At 45.7% G+C, this 18,126-nt stretch overlaps 1 protein-coding gene across 3 annotated transcripts in view; it reads left to right on the forward strand.

Annotated features, from left to right (window-relative positions):
- Positions 1-18,126, forward strand: part of FHOD3 (formin homology 2 domain containing 3) — a 470,296-nt gene that overhangs the window by 279,950 nt on the left and 172,220 nt on the right. For all 3 annotated transcript variants that reach the window (XM_047828303.1, XM_047828305.1, XM_047828304.1), the window contains exon 7: positions 11,414-11,525. In XM_047828303.1, the coding sequence (XP_047684259.1) occupies positions 11,414-11,525 (112 nt within the window). The remainder of the gene's footprint in view (positions 1-11,413; positions 11,526-18,126) is intronic.

The raw sequence follows: 18,126 nt of genomic DNA on the forward strand, positions 1-18,126 counted from the left end.
CGCTTTGGTCTCAAGCCCTTGGCATGGCATCTGATCCATCAGATGCCCCACATATGAGTGAGATCTGAAGCTCTTTTTTGAGTTACATAACATAACATAACATGGAATCCTGGCCTTGAAGAAATGGTGAAGTCTTGTTAAAGATGTTACTGATGTTCACCAGCCACATTCCTGATACTTCTAGAGGCAGAGAGAGTGTTACTGTTGGGCCCTGGAATTGGTGGGAAGCCTTCCTTCCTGGGACCCACGCCCACCTCTCTGACGTTAAACAGACCACACCTCCGACGGCAAAGTGGTGCAGCCACTCTGGAAAACAGTATGGAAGTTCCTCAAAAAATTAAAAATAGACCTACCCTACAACCCAGCAGTTGCACTACTAGGTATTTATTGAATGGATACAGGTGTGCTATTTCGAAGGGACACATGCACCCCAGTGTTTACAGAAGCACTATCAACAATAGCCAAAGTAGGGAAAGAGCCCAAATGTCCATCGATGGATGAATGGATAAAGAAGATGTGGTGTGTGTGTGTGTGTGTGTGTGTGTGTGTGTGTGTGTACACACACACACACACAATGGAGTATTACTTGGGAATCAAAAAGAATGAAATCTTGCCATTCACAATTATGTGGACGGAACTAGAGGGTATTATGCTAAGTGAAATTAGAGAAAGACAAAAATCATATGACTTCACTCATATGAGGACTTTAGGATACAAAACAGATGAACATAAGGGAAGGGAAGCAAAAATAATATAAAAACAGGGAGAGGGATGAAACATAACAGACTCATAAATATGGAGAACAACCAGAGGGTTACTGGAGGGGTTGTGGGGGGTGGGGGCGCTAAATGGGCGAGGGGCATTAATGAATCTACTCCTGAAATCGTTGCACTAGATGTTAACTCACGTGGATGTAAATTAAAAAAAAAACCGAACAAAAAAACCCGCCTCCTTGTGGGTTTTCCAGGGATGCCTCTTGTTGAGTTAAACAAACACCATGCACTGCTTTCTGGAGCAACACAATGTCACTTCCTCCCTGGAAACTCGTTGAGTATTTAAAGGCAGTTAGCATGTCACCCTGTCCAAGCTCAGCTTGATTGTTTCCACAGATAGTCATTGGTGACATAATTTGCAGTTCCTCATCATACTGGATATAGCATCCTTCTTCTACACATCCCACTTTTGATTGATTAGGCTTTTCACCGGCAGCCCTGGGTGCTAGCTCAAATTAGACTGATAATGCCCTAAACTTCCCAGGGTTTTTGTTTTTGATATGCCAGCTTCTTCCATTCTGCATCTCCGTGATTGACTTACACCTAGATGCCGAGCTTTGCATTTTTTCCCCGTTGGTATCGTCAGAGTTCCAGCCTTAAGATGATTTTGCATTTTGCTTTGGCTATTCATCATGTTAACTGTTAGTCCTAGGGTTTTTGTTTAAAAAAATTTTTTTAGTTTATTTTTGAGAGAGAGCGAGCAAGAGAACAAGCAGGGGAGAGGCAGAGAGAGAGGGAGACACAGAATCTGAAGCAGGCTCCAGGCTCTGAGCTGTCAGCATAGAGCCCGATGCAGGACTTGAACCCACAAACTGGGAGATCATGACCTGAGCCAAAGTTGGCACTCGACCAACTGAGCCACCCAGGCGCCCCAGTCCTAGTTTTATTTAACATAAATTTAATGAGCAGAATTTCTCTGCCATTAACCAAAACATCGATAGAGCCAAGGAATGCATAAGCCCGTGCAGCTTGCAGGTTGACACTGATAGTCATTTTTAGGCCATTTTAGTGGGAAGGCGCTGAACTCTGATCATCCAGCCTCGTTTCTTCATTGAGTTCCAAAGCCAAAGTCAACGTATGCTGCATCTGCTGTTAAGTGCAGATCCCTGAGACCAAATACACTTGTATGATCCTTTGGGTGGATTGCTTTTTCATCTATAGAATGGGTTTAATAAATGATAAAATGGGGATAATAATAGTGAAGAATAGGTAGAACACTGAGCATTGTATCTGCAAACAAGTGTCCAGTGTTGTAAATCAACATCTCTTTTCCCTCACCTCTTTTCCCTCAACCTCCTGTTTAAAGAAGGAGGTGGCCTCAGCTTGCCAGAACCTGCTCACCTGGAAACTGCTGGTCCCAGGTGTCTCTCTCTCTTTTCTAAGTGCTTATGAGACTTTCATCCAGAAAGCCTTTGGAGCATGTTGCCAGGGATCAGTTAGAAGGTTTAATGAAATGTAGGATATAAATTTTTCAGCTTCATCTATAATCCTTCTTTCTGAAAATTGGGACATGAACTTTGCATTGTGTGAGATGCCTGCATTGTAAATTCTCAGAACGTCACATGTTATGCTCACTTATTCTTAAAAGTATTATGCAGGAGTATATTAATTTATATGCTCAAATGTGAAAAGTAAAATATAGTTGCCATGTTGATAAGCCATTATTTGAATACCTGTTGTCCCTCCAATGGAACATCAGATGTGCTATTGTTTGAGGGACATAGTTTTCCAAGATTCTTAATTTCTGCATCTTTGGAGCTTGACATGAAGAAATTGAGATTGTGTACCTTCATTTGAATCATTTTCCCTTCAGGATGCTTGTTAAGATGTTCTTGCAACTGGCTTCTGTCCGGGAAGGGAAAGTTTGGGACTTTAAAGTGTTGTCTGTGATTGACATCAAAATATGCTTCACATGGTTAAAACTGATTCACTCTCTTTTCCTCTGTTGCATCTTGGGCAGTTTCTGTTGTCTTTGCTCAGCTTGTCTTCGTTAAGTCTTCCTGAGGAACTTCGGAAATACATTCTTTATGTCTTTTACAGTGCTTATTATTTCTAGCATTTCCATCTGACTCTAGTTTCCCTCCACTGAAATTTCTCATTTGTTCATGCACATTGTCCACCTTTTCCAGCAGAGTTTTTAACATATCGATTGTTGTACATCATAGAGTTCCAAAGTTAAGTTAAATCTGTTGATTGCTTAGTTTCTTTTTTTTTTAAATTTATTTATTTTTGAGAGAGAGAGAGAGAGAGGCAGAGAGAGAATCCCAAGCAGGCTCTGCACAGTCAGTGCAGAGCCTGATGTGGGGCTCAAACTCAAGAAATGTGAGATCATGACCTGAGTCTAAATCAAGAGTTGGATGCTTAACCTACTGAGCCACCCAGGCACCCCTGTTGATTGCTTACTTTCTTGACAGCAGGCATGAGGACTTCGCGTTTGTAAACCTTTGATTTTTTTTTTTATGATCATAAGTGTAATATACTCTTTGTATAAAACTTTAGAAATACAAAAAGAGAAAAAATCACCTGAAATACTTCTATATAGATTCAATGACTAACTTTGTACATTTTCTTCTAATTTTTTAAAACTTTATTACAGGGGCGCCTGGGTGGCTCGGTCGGTTAAGCGTCCGACTTCGGCTCAGGTCATGATCTCGCGGTCCGTGAGTTCGAGCCCCGCGTCGGGCTCTGTGCTGACAGCTCAGAGCCTGGAGCCTGTTTCAGATTCTGTGTCTCCCTCTCTCTGACCCTCCCCCATTCATGCTCTGTCTCTCTCTGTCTCAAAAATAAATAAATGTTAAAAAAAATTAAAAAAAAAAAACAACTTTATTACATAGTTAACACTACATTACAAGCATTTTCCTGGGTCATCATACTATTTTAAAAACATGTTAAATGCTTATGTAATAGTTATAGAAATGTAGTAAATTCATTGGACTTTTCTTGTGTTAATCAATTTGTTTGATGCTATAGCGTTTAAAGAGCTTTGTTACTAACTTGATATTAACATGTTTAGTAAATGAGGTTGTGTTTGAATGTTTTTCCATGTTTATCGTTCCGTTAGGTAAGAATTTTAAAAATTCTACAAGTTTCAATGGAATGTTCAAGTAATATTTGTGTTAGAGGGATAGGGGACACAAAGGGCTCTCTTCCCCTTAGGGCTGTTTCTGTCCTTCTGGTTATTTGGGTACATATGACTGGAAAACTAATTCTCACCTATATGATCTCTTGGATGTCCATATGAGGATAATCTCAGTGCAAGAAAAAGAAAAAAAAAAAAAAGAGAAGACCTAGTTTGACTCATTGTTATTTTATGAAGATGTCAGGGAGAGAGACCAGAGATTCAAGCCAGACCTTATAGGAGCCAGCGTGCCGAGGGGATCTGGTCCAGAAAGGCTCTCCAGCCACAAGACTGGACAGCAGTGTCTTTAATCCACTTTGAGATGATCATCTTCAGGGAGCTGATAGGCGGTAGGAACCATAACTCTAAAGAGGCTTGTGGATAACCTGGAATTGTAGCTTACTAATTTCTGCAAGCAAGATCCCCCATGAACAAGAGAAACAGAAACAGGGGGACTTTGACCCTTCTGCCTTTTTAGGGCATTTGGTCAAGGACTAGCAGCTGTGTTCTAGATTCTGGAGAGACTAGGGATGGGTGGTTCTAAGACGGGAGAATATCTGGGGGTGATGCAGACATCCCAGAGCAGCCCATGTGCTGTTCCTCGGGAAGCAACGCTCTGGGAGAGTTGGATGGGCTGGAGAACCGGAGGAAGTGTCGGCTTCCGCAAGCCAGCCTGGGAGTGGCCCTATCAGCTCAGGTTTGCTTTCCCAGCACTGCTAACCCTGCTCCCCACAGCCTTTCTCCACCGGCCAGCCCTCCTCCACCCACTCTAAGGAGATGGGAGCTGGCTGTGGTGTCCTTTGTCATGTTTCCAGGGCTGATTATTTAGTTAGGAAAGCTCTTTAACCTTGATTATAGCTCGTGAGAGAATATTTGTAGCATTTCCCCAAGGCTTATGTGTTTGCACCGGAGGGAAAGATGGGACTCCCCATAGTATAGCAGAAAGAATCAGATTGGCCTTTGTGTTTTCTTTTGACGTCTTTCAGAAATTAGTCGTGTGACAGGTTAGGTAGCCTTCTAGAACATGAGATTTTGCATCTGAGAGTAGGGATGTCACTAACGGGACAAGTATCCAAAGTTGTTGATTTCCCTCCTTCATTTGGCAGATGTTACCAGGGTGTTCTTTAAGGCAGTAGTTTAGTGTGGAGGCTTTGGTATTCCTTAGTTAACAATATCAGTGCATATATGTTCCCTCATATCAACTAACTCTTCATAATTACATTGAGTATCCCAAGAGAGAGTTAGCAAAGGGGGTGTTTTCTGACCTTGTCCACTTTTATTCATTGTTCTTTAAAGAAACCTGCTAAGCCCCAGAAGTTTATCTCAATAGAAAGAAAATGTTCACTGGTAGCATTTTTTATTATTTTGATATTTAATTACTTCTGAATACTCTGCTGTGTTACATTCTGCAAGATTTCCTCTCCCTTAGCTCGTAAACACTTACAGGGTTCCCAGACTCACACTTGGCTACTACATGAATCACAAATGTAGTTTGGTTCCCTTTCTGCAAATTCCATCAGGTCATAAGGAGGTCAAGCATCAGGCCTGGAGGCCATAGCACATGGATTTAGTGCAGGTGACTTCCTGTCCAGGCAGAGGCACCAGCCCTGGTCTCTACATGCCTCTCCCTGTGCCAGATACCTACAAAGCCCTGGCCCAGACTTCTGTACTCCCGTAATCTGCCTGGGCCCACACTGTATTTCTGACCAGACCCAGTTCATTTTGCAGGCAGCATCTTAGAAGGGGACAGATTCAGGGTCAGAGGTATCTGTTGGACTGTTTGATAACCAGCTACAAAGGCTCCAGGGCCCATTCTGAGCTTCTGGCTCAGGGATTCTGAGCTCAAGGATATGTCATTGGGATAAAGTATTTAAGTGTGAAGGACTTAAAAGTATCTTAAGTCGCTTGACTCTTTGTTGTTGTTAAAATAGTCCATATGTTCAGGGTGCCTGGGTGGCTCAGTTGGTTGGGCATCCGACTTTGCTCAGGTCATGATCTCATACTCCGTGAGTTCGAGCCCCGCGTCAGGCTCTGTGCTGACGGCTCAGAGCTTGGAGCCTTCTTCAGATTCTGTGCCTCCCTCTCTGTCTGCCCCTCCCCTGCTCATGCTCTGTCTCTCTCTGTCTCAAAAATAAATAATAAAAACATTAAAAAAATTAAAAAAAAAAAAAACAGTCCGTATATTCTTAGTTCTGGTAACCTGGTAACCAATGTGGCAAAACGTTATAAGTCAAGTCATCTTACCAATTTCTAATTCAGTTTTAATAACCAGCATCCACTTCCAGAACATGTATCTATGCTTTTTAGTGGAAAATGAAACAAATAGAATGAAGCATGTTTTTCTAACCCCCTTTGTAATTTAAATCCTGAGGTTTGGAAATTGTTTTCTTTTTATGGTTGTTGAATTTTTAGAAGAGTAGGAATTTGGAAATTTTGTTTGGAATACTTTTATTTCTACCTAATAAGCAGCATATTTGACCTTCTAAGTATAGTTCTTGTGTTTCTCTAAGTACAATAAAACACGAAAGGAGTTCGTTTGCTCTAATGTGCAAAATTATTGAGAAACTGGCTTTTATGCCTTTTCCGTACATCTGGTAGTTATATTTTATCTAAAACGCAGCTGCCCGGGTTCTGTACTGGCTGACTCCACACCCTCTCTGTGGGTTAGCCCAGAAAATTAAAAAAAGGGAAAGTCCTATGTCGAAAGTATCCTGCCACCCCTCCCCCAGGCCCAGCTTCCTGGCATGGAGGTGACATTGGATCCCCAAGTCGTTTATGGAACCCGGAGGCTCAGTCCCCAGACAGAGGCTTGACCTGACAAATGTTACATCCCTGGGGCAGCTCTGTTCCCCTGAAGGTTCATGGCCTCTATTTTATGCTGAGTAAGAACAGAGTGCAAGATGCTGGTTGCAGCTGAAAGTAAACCTCAGCCCTGTCGCCCCCAAAGTGTGCTAAATACTTATGAGGAGCACAATTCACAGCTGGCCGCCTGTTCTCATCCTGCCCTCGTAACACAGGGGTTGTCTAGAGTCCTGTTAAAGACTATGATTTAGCTACGTGTTTTAAAGCGATATGAAGCATAGTTTATTATAATGGACAGTGTTAAAATAGAGCACTGGGATCCCCTAGCATGTAATTACAGAAAATGTAGGTAACGTGTAGCTCAAAGGCTGAATCTGGACCCCCGGTGTGCTCCCTCTGTCCCTAAGGGAGTGGGATTATTTGCGGGAGTACGATCCCAAAGGCTGACACACAGCTCTTGTGTTGCACGGAAGCCCACAGGCGGCTGGATCAGCTCCGACCCTGTTCCCCCGACTCTCCCTCCCCACTGTAAACGGCTGTCTTCTGGCAAGTGCTCTCTGTCCTCAGCAGCCTGGCTCTGAGAGCCTGTAGTGCAGATAATGTTCAGTCATGTGGTGTGGAGGTATTTTGAGTCTTGTCTCAGCGGTGAGATGACCATGCCCTTGAAGGCAGGGCCATGACTTTCTCACTCCCTCACAGGTGGTGGGCATCTGGAAAGCACTCAACATTGTCAAAGGAAGCAGCACAGCATCTTGGGGCAGGAGGGACCTTAAATGGGGTCAGCCCTTCCACCGCCATCCGTGTTCTGAATTTCTTCCTTGGTAGCCTTCACGGGTGGCCCCTCTGATCCTCCAGGTGCGCGAGGAACTTGCCCATTTGTCTTACAGCCGCTGCTTTTCAGACGGACTCCTTTTTGCCCTGTACTCATGTAACTGTTTTATGACTGGTTGCTTCACCTTCTCATGTGATTGATGTACCTTCAGAATGAGAATCAATTCTTACTGATTTTCCTTCGGTCGTAGACAGATGGGCAAGTGCGTGAGCCTGTGAGTCACTGCATTGGAACGTGTCATTAGAACATGAAGGAGCACGGGGCAGAGCTGAAAATCCAGCAGTTCAGATTGCAGGGACGCCGCCTTGTCCCTTTGAGGGGCTTTCAGTGGCTGAGCCATGCCATGGTGTGTGTGCACGGACACCTGTGTCACCTGTTCCCACCTTCCTCATTCACGGTCCTTGCTCTTGCCACCATGCTGGGCCTGCCTCTCCTTACCTGTCACCGTCCTGTGGTTTGTCCCTTCCCAGTGGATACGGGCTGGCAATCCCCATAGCCATTTCTATTAGGATGTGTCCAAGATAAGTGCAGTGGAACCTGGAGTAGATTTTTAAGAGCTTTGAGATGAGCAGCGTGTTTGGACTTGGAGGGATGGGTGTGTGGCCTCCACTGTGGCTGTTCCAAAGCTTTGGAGGGTTTTGACTGCATTCCAGATACTTGTGGGCATCAAATTAAATGATTTCTGGATAAATAAGGGTTGATGTAGAAACCTTTTAAAGTCATGTGTTTTTATTACTTTCAAGTCTCTACAGTAATGCTAATAAGGTATTTCTGGGGAGAAGTCCTGCTGGACGTATTTGGTGATTAGTTAGGACATGCTTGCAATTAGTACCATGCATTTCCATAAATTCACATTCTGCTCTTTTTTTCTAAAGTAGTTTAACTATCGAACATGTTTGTTATTAATTTCACAGAGTAAGCCTTCCAAACACACACAAATACACACTTAGGCTCAATAGAAGCCAATTTCATAGAAGCCTAAAATCGTGAATCAGAAGAGTTTGGGATATATATATATATATATATATATATTTTTTTTTTTTTTTTTTTTTAAACACAAATACAATGCCAAAAGAACTCCAAACAGAACCTTTACAGCAAAGGAGAAGTAGACATGAATAGACATGTTGAAACCAATAAAAAAAAAAAAAAAAGACTTTGCTAGAAAACAGTGGTTTCTTAAAATAAGCTTCATGAGGGAGAGTGGCTAAGGGGTTCTGGGTCCCTGGGACTGTGTTGGCCAAGATCTTGTGACCACAGAGATGCTCAGGAGGAACACTGATGAGAGGGATGCGAGAGGGCCCCTGCAGGGTGGGGAGTGAGGAGGGCAGCAGCCCAGATCTTGCCCAGGAAGGCACTGAGAAGGCTTAATCTACTTAATAATAGGCCGCCCACTGAGGAAGTCGCCTGGGCTTGCTAGATTTTATTTACTTGAAGAAATGTCTGTAGCTCTAAACATACAAAGATAGCACAGTTCATTATGCCTTGCCTTCCCCTTCTACCCCCAGCCTTGTGGTTGAAAAAAAATACTCAGGAATTCAGTCCGGGAGCAGGGGACTGAATGCAGGACTCAAGTTATGAAAGTAGAAACCCTCTGAAGAGGTCAAAGGCCTCTAAAGAATTCAGTGTTCATTGTGGTAAGGATGTAACGTTGAGAACGGAAGCCGAAAGCACTGCTTGCCCTCCAGACAATTGCGGTGGGTGGATGGGGGGTGGGCAGTATCGCTGAGGACTAGGCTGGTGTGGAGGATAGAAGCTCGGGCCAAGGTGAGTGCTCCACGTGACCTGAGGGGGACTGCATTTGAAGAACAAGCCTCACGTGCAGTCCTGACCAGTCAGCTTTTCCAGGGCAGATGACACTTCTGGTGTGTTGCATAAAGCACCTCTGCCGCCAGGTAACTTATGTCCTGGCTGGGGGCAGTAGAGGAAGGTCAGGTGCATATGTAGCAATTTCAGGTCGTGGTAAAGGATGGGAAGAATATAATGCACCAATGTAAGAGTCACCAAGGAGTCCCTTTGGATGAAGGGGGTTAGGAAGGCATTTCCCATGAGGGGAAATTTTTCATACCTGAAGGATAAGGAAAGGCCAGCCCTGTGGTGACTGGTTCCAGGCAGAAAATAGCCAGTGAGAAGGCCACGAGTCATGAACAAGCTTTAGTAGGTTAAAAACACATCATCACATGACTGCAAAAGGGTAGATGGAGGGAGCACACTGGGCAGGAAAGAGAGTCACAGGTGGGCCAAGCTGTAAAGGCTGTGGGAGTGGATTCCATCCCGAGCTCGGTGGGCAGGGAAGGGAGGGTTGAGAGTGTGGTGGTCACTCCAGCTAAATTTTGTCCATTTGGACATCAGGGGAGGTGGGGACCAGTCTGTAATTACTTAAGAGGCTCTTACAGTGGTCCAGGATGGACAGAGAAGCAGAGAGGTGGATGGATTCAGGGCGGTTCTTGAGGGAAGATCTGACAGCCCTCGTGGATGGATCTGCTGTGGGGACGGGGTGAGAGAAGTACAGGGTGACCCCCCACTGGCCACTCACTGGGTGGCAGGGCCTCATGCTACGTGGGGAGTGGAGGGAGCAGGCTGGAATGGTCGACGGGATGGAATGAGCACACGTGAGATCAAGGGTTCTCTTTTGGCCACCTGAATTTGAGGAACTTGTTAGCATATGAGGAGCGATGCCAGAGCCCAGGAATTTGGTCAGGACTGGAGTGCAATAGTTAGCATCAGGTGGTAGACAGAATTTAAAGCCAAGAGACTGGAAGGGCTCACTTAGAGGGAGTGTATGGAAAGAGAAGGAAAGAATGCAGGAGTGAACTCTGAGGCCTCCCCCCACCTAGAGGTTGGATACTCTAGAAGGAGCCAGTAAAGGTGTGGCCACTCAGGTAAGAGGCTGAGGTTGGCCAGGGTGAGAGGAAATGGTCCTTGGAGGGAGCGGAGCAATTGTGTCATGTGCTGTTAGGGGTTGAAATGAGCAGAGAAGTAACCATCAGATTGGTCAACATGGAGGCCAGTGGCAACCCTAACAAGGGTAATTTCCAGTATTCACTGGAGTGCACGATGTTCCAAGCTCCTTGTAAGATCTACATGTGTCCCTGGTATGTTGACGTGAGCTCCTTGTTTCTTAGATGCGTGATTTGACCCCATTTCCCAGAGAGAGTTGGTGGGTGAGTTCCTTTAGGAGGAGGTTCTGGGAGGGAATCGAGGCTCAGGGTAGGGAGACTATAGGTGATGAGTTGCAGCAGGAGCCCCCAGAGGGTTGGGAGGGAGGTGACCTGGAACCCCCTGCCCCCACCAGGCTGCCAGGTGGCCCCCAGGGCCAGCTGATCTTCAGCTGGGAGGTTTGGGAGTTTGGGTGGGCGACCTGTGACCTGTGCAGGGAAGGCCCCTGGGCTAATGGTGCCTCCTTACTAATGCTGTGCCCTGGGACGACCAGGACGGGACTTGGTTCAGATTCCCAGTTGCCTCAGCTGGGTGGTGTGGCTTTGGGCAAGTCCTTTAACCTCCTGGGTCCACTTCCTCACCAGAAAAATGAGCAGTGTGATCATCCATACCTCGCACTGTTCTAGGCTGGATAAAATGAAGCAACCGACCTGGCAAGTGCTATGCTACCTTGTTGGTCGAGAGACCACAGGCTATGGGCTCTGGAGCCAGAGGCCCTGGGTTCAAATTCCAGTTCTATTTCTGGGTCAGGCAGGATAATCAGTGCCTCCGTTTCCTGATCTGTGAGGTGAGCATAATTCTACTTCCTGTTTCTGAGGCACCCAGCAAAGGCCTCCGTGTGCTCACTGAGAAGAGTTCCCCGGCCAGAGCAAGTGCCGGGTGCCAGCCTGCCTCCGGGTGTTTGCTGACCATCCAGAGCTATATGTTGGTTTTCTTTTCTCTGGGCAGTTCCGCCTGGTGGTGAAGACAGCCCTGAAGCTGCTGCTGGTCTTTGTGGAGTACTCGGAGTCCAATGCACCTCTTCTGATTCAGGCCGTCTCTGCTGTCGACACTAAAAGGGGTAAGTGGCCCCCATCCACCGTTGCATCAGGGCAAAAGTGTCTACTGCAGGCAGGCTTCCATTTTTAACATGTTCAAAACAGAATTGAGTGCAAACAATTGTGCAAACTTCCCACTGCAGGAAACGTATTTTTTAGAATAGTACATCTACAAAGATTAGGGATGGAACCTGCTGTAACAGTGCCAAAAGAACCACACCAAACAAACAAAACACCCATGGGCTTGTCCAGGACAGGTCAGACCCTGAGCTTATGTCGTTTTATTTTTAATTTTTTTTTAACATTTATTCATTTGTGAGGGACATAGAGTGAGTGGGGGAGGGGTAGAGAGGGCGGGAGACACAGAATCTGAAGCAGACTCCAGGCTCTAAGCTGTCAGCACAGAGCCCGACATGGGATTCGAACCCACCAACCGCAAGATCATGACCTGAGCTGAAGTCAGATGCTCAGCTGACTGAGCCACCCAGCTGCCCCAACCCTGAGCTTATTTTTATGCCCTGTCCCCACCCCCTCCACTGAACACATAGAACCAGCTCCTTCTCCCCTTTTCCCATCTTGTCCAGGTCACCCTGGTTCCTTTCTCCCCCTCCTCTCACAGCTGGTTTGTTGGCTCTGACCCTTAGCTATTTCTTGAATCTTCTCCCCTCCTTCCCTCCATCCCATGCCCTTCCTACTAGGGGCCTTTACCATCTACACTTGGCATCCCTCACCTCTGCTGTTGGAAAGTCTTCTGAGACACAAATTTTGTCTTATTATTTCCCTGCCAGTGGCTTCCCCCTGCCTATAGGATTAGGTCCAAACCCTGCAACTGACCCTTCACCACCCAGCCCCTGTCCACCTGTCACCCACCTCCTCCCTCCCTGGCCTGCATTGTCCCTTCCCTATCTCAGGTCCATCTTGGGCACTCAGAGCCCCGTATGTCCCCTTCTCTGCTGTGTTGTTGCATTGATGTTTCCCATGACTATGTGCCCGGCCTGAGGGTCTTTGGCTCTCCTCTTGGTTTCCAGGCTCATAGCTGCCCCATAGCATGCGGGCCTTCCATACATACTTGATGACAAAAAGGCCTTTGGATTTGGTTTAGTGTAAAACATGCTGTGGCTCCAATAATATTGTGAAGCCTGAAGCTAAAATGTTAGGGGCTTTTTGTTTTGTCCTTTTAAAAACTTTTGGGGGGTTGTTCTCTCAGGACAGTATTTACCGCTATTGTCATCCCCACTAAGACTCAAAATCAAAAACTTCATGCCATTTTTTTTCTTTTTATGATTATAACAGTAATACTCTCTGTAGAAAATGTGGAAAATATAAAGGAGATGATAACAAATCACCTCTAATCTCAACAGACAGAAATAATTGTTAACATGTTGGTGTATTTCCCTAGAGTTTCGTTTATGTGTTTCTGTGCATACACTTCATCCACAAATCGGCCGAGACACAACTGTCAAGAAGAAACAAGGGGCCTAAATTGCACTCTTTGATTCAAGCCATTTGTGTCTCTGGTTCTGCATTGCTCAGAGACTCACCTTCCAGGTGAAAGAAAGTAGCTCACTAGTTACTTTGGAAGTTGGAATATCAGTTAATAAAAGCCATCTAGGGCCATAAATTGAGCTCCCATGCCTTTCCCACAAATGCCCAGGCAGATGTTAGCACCAGGCATGGCGGATCACAGGTTGTGTGAGAGAGACAAACCCTCATGCATGGACAGGGGCCGTGAATCTGGAAGATGGATCCCAGACCAGGGCAGGCCTGCGTGTTTCTTTCTACAACAGCGTGTTTCCATCGGGTGCCAGATTTTAAATCTCTTATGGCCAAGAGCAGATTATGGGACCAGCTGAGAATCCTTGATGAAGACAGTCAGTGACTCAGAAACCAGGGTTTGTTTCCATTTAATGAGGTTTAGGGCCAAAGGTGGGTGTATGGGAAGATAGTGAGGTGGACCCTTTTATTGGTCCTTGGAGGGGTCATACTCCATCTGCCAATTATATCTGGGGATTGCTTTGGGGCAGTTAATAGACTCCTTGTTATCCTGTCCTAGATTTCAGGTAACCCATGTACCATTCTCATGGAGGCTGCATTCAAAGGATAAGTCTCCTCATGGCCTTGGGGGTCCTCCTTTGGCTTCATTTAGTTGAGATCTTAGAGTTTCCTTTCTCGGACTTAACTTTGCATGAAGGCTGGCGGGGGGAGGGGGCGGTGGATAGAGGAATGATCTTGAGATCACCCAGGGCTTGGTACCCACATTTAAGACCCCATCTACCAGCCCAGCCCGAGGCTCTCTGTTCTCTTCATTGTCTTCCCCAAGACAAAATGATGGCCATCTTTTCCCAATTAAAAAAAAAAAAAAAAAAGGGCAGCTAATGGATTGTTTTCTCAACTTGATGGTCTGCCTATAAAATTTGTTAACTTCTTGGCAGCTACTGCCATCTGTCTGCTACTGAGCGCTAGCAGCTGGGAAAAAAAAAAGCGACACTAATGGAAAAACTCAGACATAGCATATCACGTGGTTCAATAGCATGTTTCTCTGTGGACATGTGTGGTCTTGGCCATGATTTTATAATGCATACATATAACATCATCCTATTTTACTGCTAGTAAAATTGTTCCTGAGCCCTGTGATGGAATGAAGCCTATAAATATGTCAGGGCGCTCTGCAGAGAGAACCGTGACTTCCAGGTGTGTTTCCACCTCATAGGATTCGAAGCAGCCTTCTCTTTCCCTCTCAGCTGGGTGAAGGGCTGGACAGAGATGCCAGAGGTGACTGAGCGCCAACCAAGCATGTCCGTTTGTGCACGGGTTTATAAATAAGCCATAAATTGTACTCCTCAGAGTGGCTTCAGAGCTATTCCTCTGTGGGGTAGGGTGGAGAATGGGCGTGCTGAAGTGTAGGCTGGCATTTTGGTTTTTGTTCTTGGAAAGGAATTCTTTTGGATGATGAAAACTGTCAGATTTAAATAATCAGCAAAGAAAACCAGCACATAAGCTATGAGTCCTCAGCAGTTACTACCACCTACAGCAGATGAAGTCCAGAAAAAATTCCTCTGGCTGCTTTGTGAATATCATGCCTGATGCACGTAGGTTAACCAGTAGGGCTCGTCCTGTGAATGGGGATGATTTGCCCTTTGGCCAGGAGTAGGCCAGATGCGGGGCAGGGAAAAGAGCTGATGGGTCATAGTCCATCACAGGGACTAATAAATATTTGATGAGTTAAGGAATATTAAAAATGCCCCATTTGAGCCAGGCAATTGGCACATTTGTCCGGGGGCTGGAACGAAAGGTGGGCTGGTGCTACTGTCTGGGGCATGGTGCAGGAATGCCCATCTGCTCAAACTGCTGGGTCCTCTCTTTTCTTGAATTGTCAGGTCACTTTCGCTTCCTAGTGGACAGGGTGTGGCAGGAAGAGAGAGTGAGTGTGTGCAGGAGACTGTCTTTGTCATTTTGCCATCATCAGAGACTCCCTTTCATCAAGATTGTCCCTGTGGGGTCGGCAGGAAACTGATGGAGAGAGCTCTGCCCTCTCCCCCCACCTCCCCAGGAAGGTGCCCTTCCCTCTAACTAGATGGGTTCCCCTCTCCGAGGGTGGGGCAAGTGACCAGACCGGGTAAGTTAGTTTGAAATTTCACTTACAAGTCTTGAGTCCCCCTAATTTGGGTGAGCACTGCTCTTGAAGAAGCTCTATTTTCATTTGAATCTGGTGTAATGAGATATGGCATAACTCCTAAATGTGTGTATCACACGGGATTAACAGGGAAAAAAATCCAGCCATCGTTTCAAGCCATCCTGTCTCTGACGTCTGCCCCAGGATACACTGTTCTGTGACGAACTCCCAAAGCATGGTAGAGAAAACTCCAGCTCATTTTTGTGGTTATTTACAGCAGAAGTATCTGTGTTACATGTGTTTGTCAGGCACGTAGAAAGATGTGGAACATGCTGCAAGGACCTTCTGACTGAGTGGTAGACCAACTCTATGAGGCATTGTGCTAAATCTCTTTTTTGGTCGGGGAGCAGCTACCCTAGAGACCTAGGAGGAGAGTAAGGGGAAGAAAGTATTGAGTCATCCGTTGTGGGCTGGCTTCTTCTGGGTTGAGAGAGTAGCCCTGTGGTTTGGCGGGAAAAGGGGACCTGCCTGGGAGTCCATGTAGAAGGCCTGTGCGTAAGCGTGAGTGTCACCACCACCCCCACCACCATGGCGGGTACAGCTACTGACATTACGTAACAGATACTGTGCTAAGTATTTTTCATATAAAATCCATTTATTCGATAAATATTTAAGTGCCAGTGATGTACTTGAAACATCGGAGGAAAAACGGGCTCTCGTGGAGCCTCTACTCACAGAGCCAGTGTCTGGGGGTGGAGCTGGAGAGAGAAGGCAATGATTAGGGAAATTACTGTCTTCTAATATGCTTCGTTAGTGCTCAGGCAAAGGGACTAAGTGCTCTATCTCAGGAATTCTCCAAGGTTGATACGAATGCTCCTATTTAGATGCATTTCTTGAGACTCTGTTCATTCCGCTACTTTGGGGCTCAGTTTCTTTCTCTGTCCTGTGAAGGGATAAGATCATACAGTTGATGATTTGAATATAGGACAGCCCCCTACCCACACAAGCACACACACACTCTGTATGGTGCAAGCAGAGGTCGGTGGGGAGAGGGGTTGACCTGTACCATTTAGTTCCAGCAGGTGCGGCTCCTGGGGAAGCAGAAGCTGCTGGTGCTTCACATGGGCCACCTTGAGCCCTGCCAAGGCTGTTTTGTTACACCAAAATGTTTCCTCCCCTTTACCTTCTTTCTTTTACATCTTACCTATTTTCTGGTCCCCAAACAATCACAGGAGAGTTAACACTCATCTCAACAGTGTAGGAATATATGCAACTTTCCAGACTTGAAATCGTTAAAAGGTAATCAGATGTCACAGCTGAAGAGCCCATTTTCCATTAAGTTAAGCCAGTGTTTGAATGTTTCATTATAAAGGACTAAAAGGTGTGCACATGGGTATGTCTTTATGGTCTGCCTACTCCCCTCTTCCCTCTAAGCCTGCCTCTGCTTCTTGGCCTTTCCTTCCCCAGGCCCTGTTTGGCCTCTTTGACTCCAAGGTATGCAACCAGAAAGCTTTCTCTGGGCCCCCTAGTGCCATTGGAAATGCTTAGTTTCACTGCTGGTCTTCCTTTTAACCATAGGTGGACAACCCACTAGAACCTGTGTTTTATGCTGAGGTTGGGTGCTGAGTGTGAATAATACAAGTTGCACTTGTCCTAAACACAGCAGAAGCATTTGGAGTGCTCGAATAGTACCTGGACAGTGGGACCCAAGACCTACTGACCACATTGATTGACTGTTATGAGGGCAGAAACAGTTATTTTGCTGGGCAGGTGAGGACTTCAGAATAGTTGGATAGTAAAAATCAGCAAGGAGGTATTTTAGAAGTTAATGGGCAAAAGATCGTGGTCTTGTGTTTGGAATTGGGAAAGGTTAGGGAAGCTTCCCTAGTACTGACCAACTGGGCAATTTTGGCAAAAGAGGAAGCTTTCTGTTCCCGAGCTAGGAGAGCCAGCAGACCTCCATATTAAGCTGTATCTGCATTTTTAACATCATATAGTAGGTGCCTGTTCTTTTTTTAAAAATTCTCCTACCTCCTTCCTTCTCGTACTGTATGCATTTGCCCTCTGGTTGTTTTAAAACTGCTCCAGCTTAACCCAGTTCATGCCCTCTCAGAGATCCTCATTTACTCTTCAGACATTTTATTGAGCTCCTATCATGGGCCAGGCACTGTGCTGACAGCAAAGAGGTGAGATAGATAACGTTGCTGACCTTGGGGAGCTTTGTTTGCAAGGCCAGGAAATCAGCTCTGACATTACCCATCCAAGAACTAGCATTTGGAAGCCATTGCCTTTCCATTATATCAGAATTTACTTTTATCAGCAAAAATAAGCAATCTCCCTTTGAGATTTGTTTAGAGAAAGCAGGAAAGGCTTCATGTTCCCTACCACCGTGCCAAGGGTAAGGCAGTATTTCACTTCAAATGTTTATCTCGGACGTAGGAAATTGTGTCCCGTTTTGTGTTCACCTTGTGACATTGGCCTTGGCTTATCAGTCCTGAATGTGATGGGTTTTCCTGCCCTCTCCTGGAGCCAGGGACTAACCACCCCTGAGCCTTCACCTGCAGAGCCCCAGTGAAGTGCCACTTCTTGCCTCGGGCTCTCCTTGACCATCTGCACCGCAAGAGACAACCCTTGCTGAGTGACAGGCTTAGCTAAATGGTTTTGCCTCTTAAATACTTTTAGTTTCTGTTGAGGTGTGTTCTTGAGTTTATGCCTAAGTGTTCCACTAGATTATAAAGCTCTTGAAGGCAGGCTCCAGTAGACCCTGTTCTTTGTACCCTGTTGATGCTTAAACAGTATTTGTGCCTTGACTGAACACAGGTCATATACTTCTGTTCTTAAAATGTTTGCCAGACGGACGTTTCACTGTTACTTTTTGGAGTCCACTGTTGGAGTCAATATAAGGTTCTCCCACGTTCCCTTTCCCTTGCGGAAGGTCAGAGCATAACATGCTGAGGGACATTCCGAGAGGATTTATTGAGAGTTTCCATGCTCAGAGAGTGAAATTCATT

The sequence above is a fragment of the Prionailurus viverrinus genome, chromosome D3 (genome assembly GCF_022837055.1).
Source record: "Prionailurus viverrinus isolate Anna chromosome D3, UM_Priviv_1.0, whole genome shotgun sequence".
Taxonomy (NCBI): domain Eukaryota; kingdom Metazoa; phylum Chordata; class Mammalia; order Carnivora; family Felidae; genus Prionailurus; species Prionailurus viverrinus.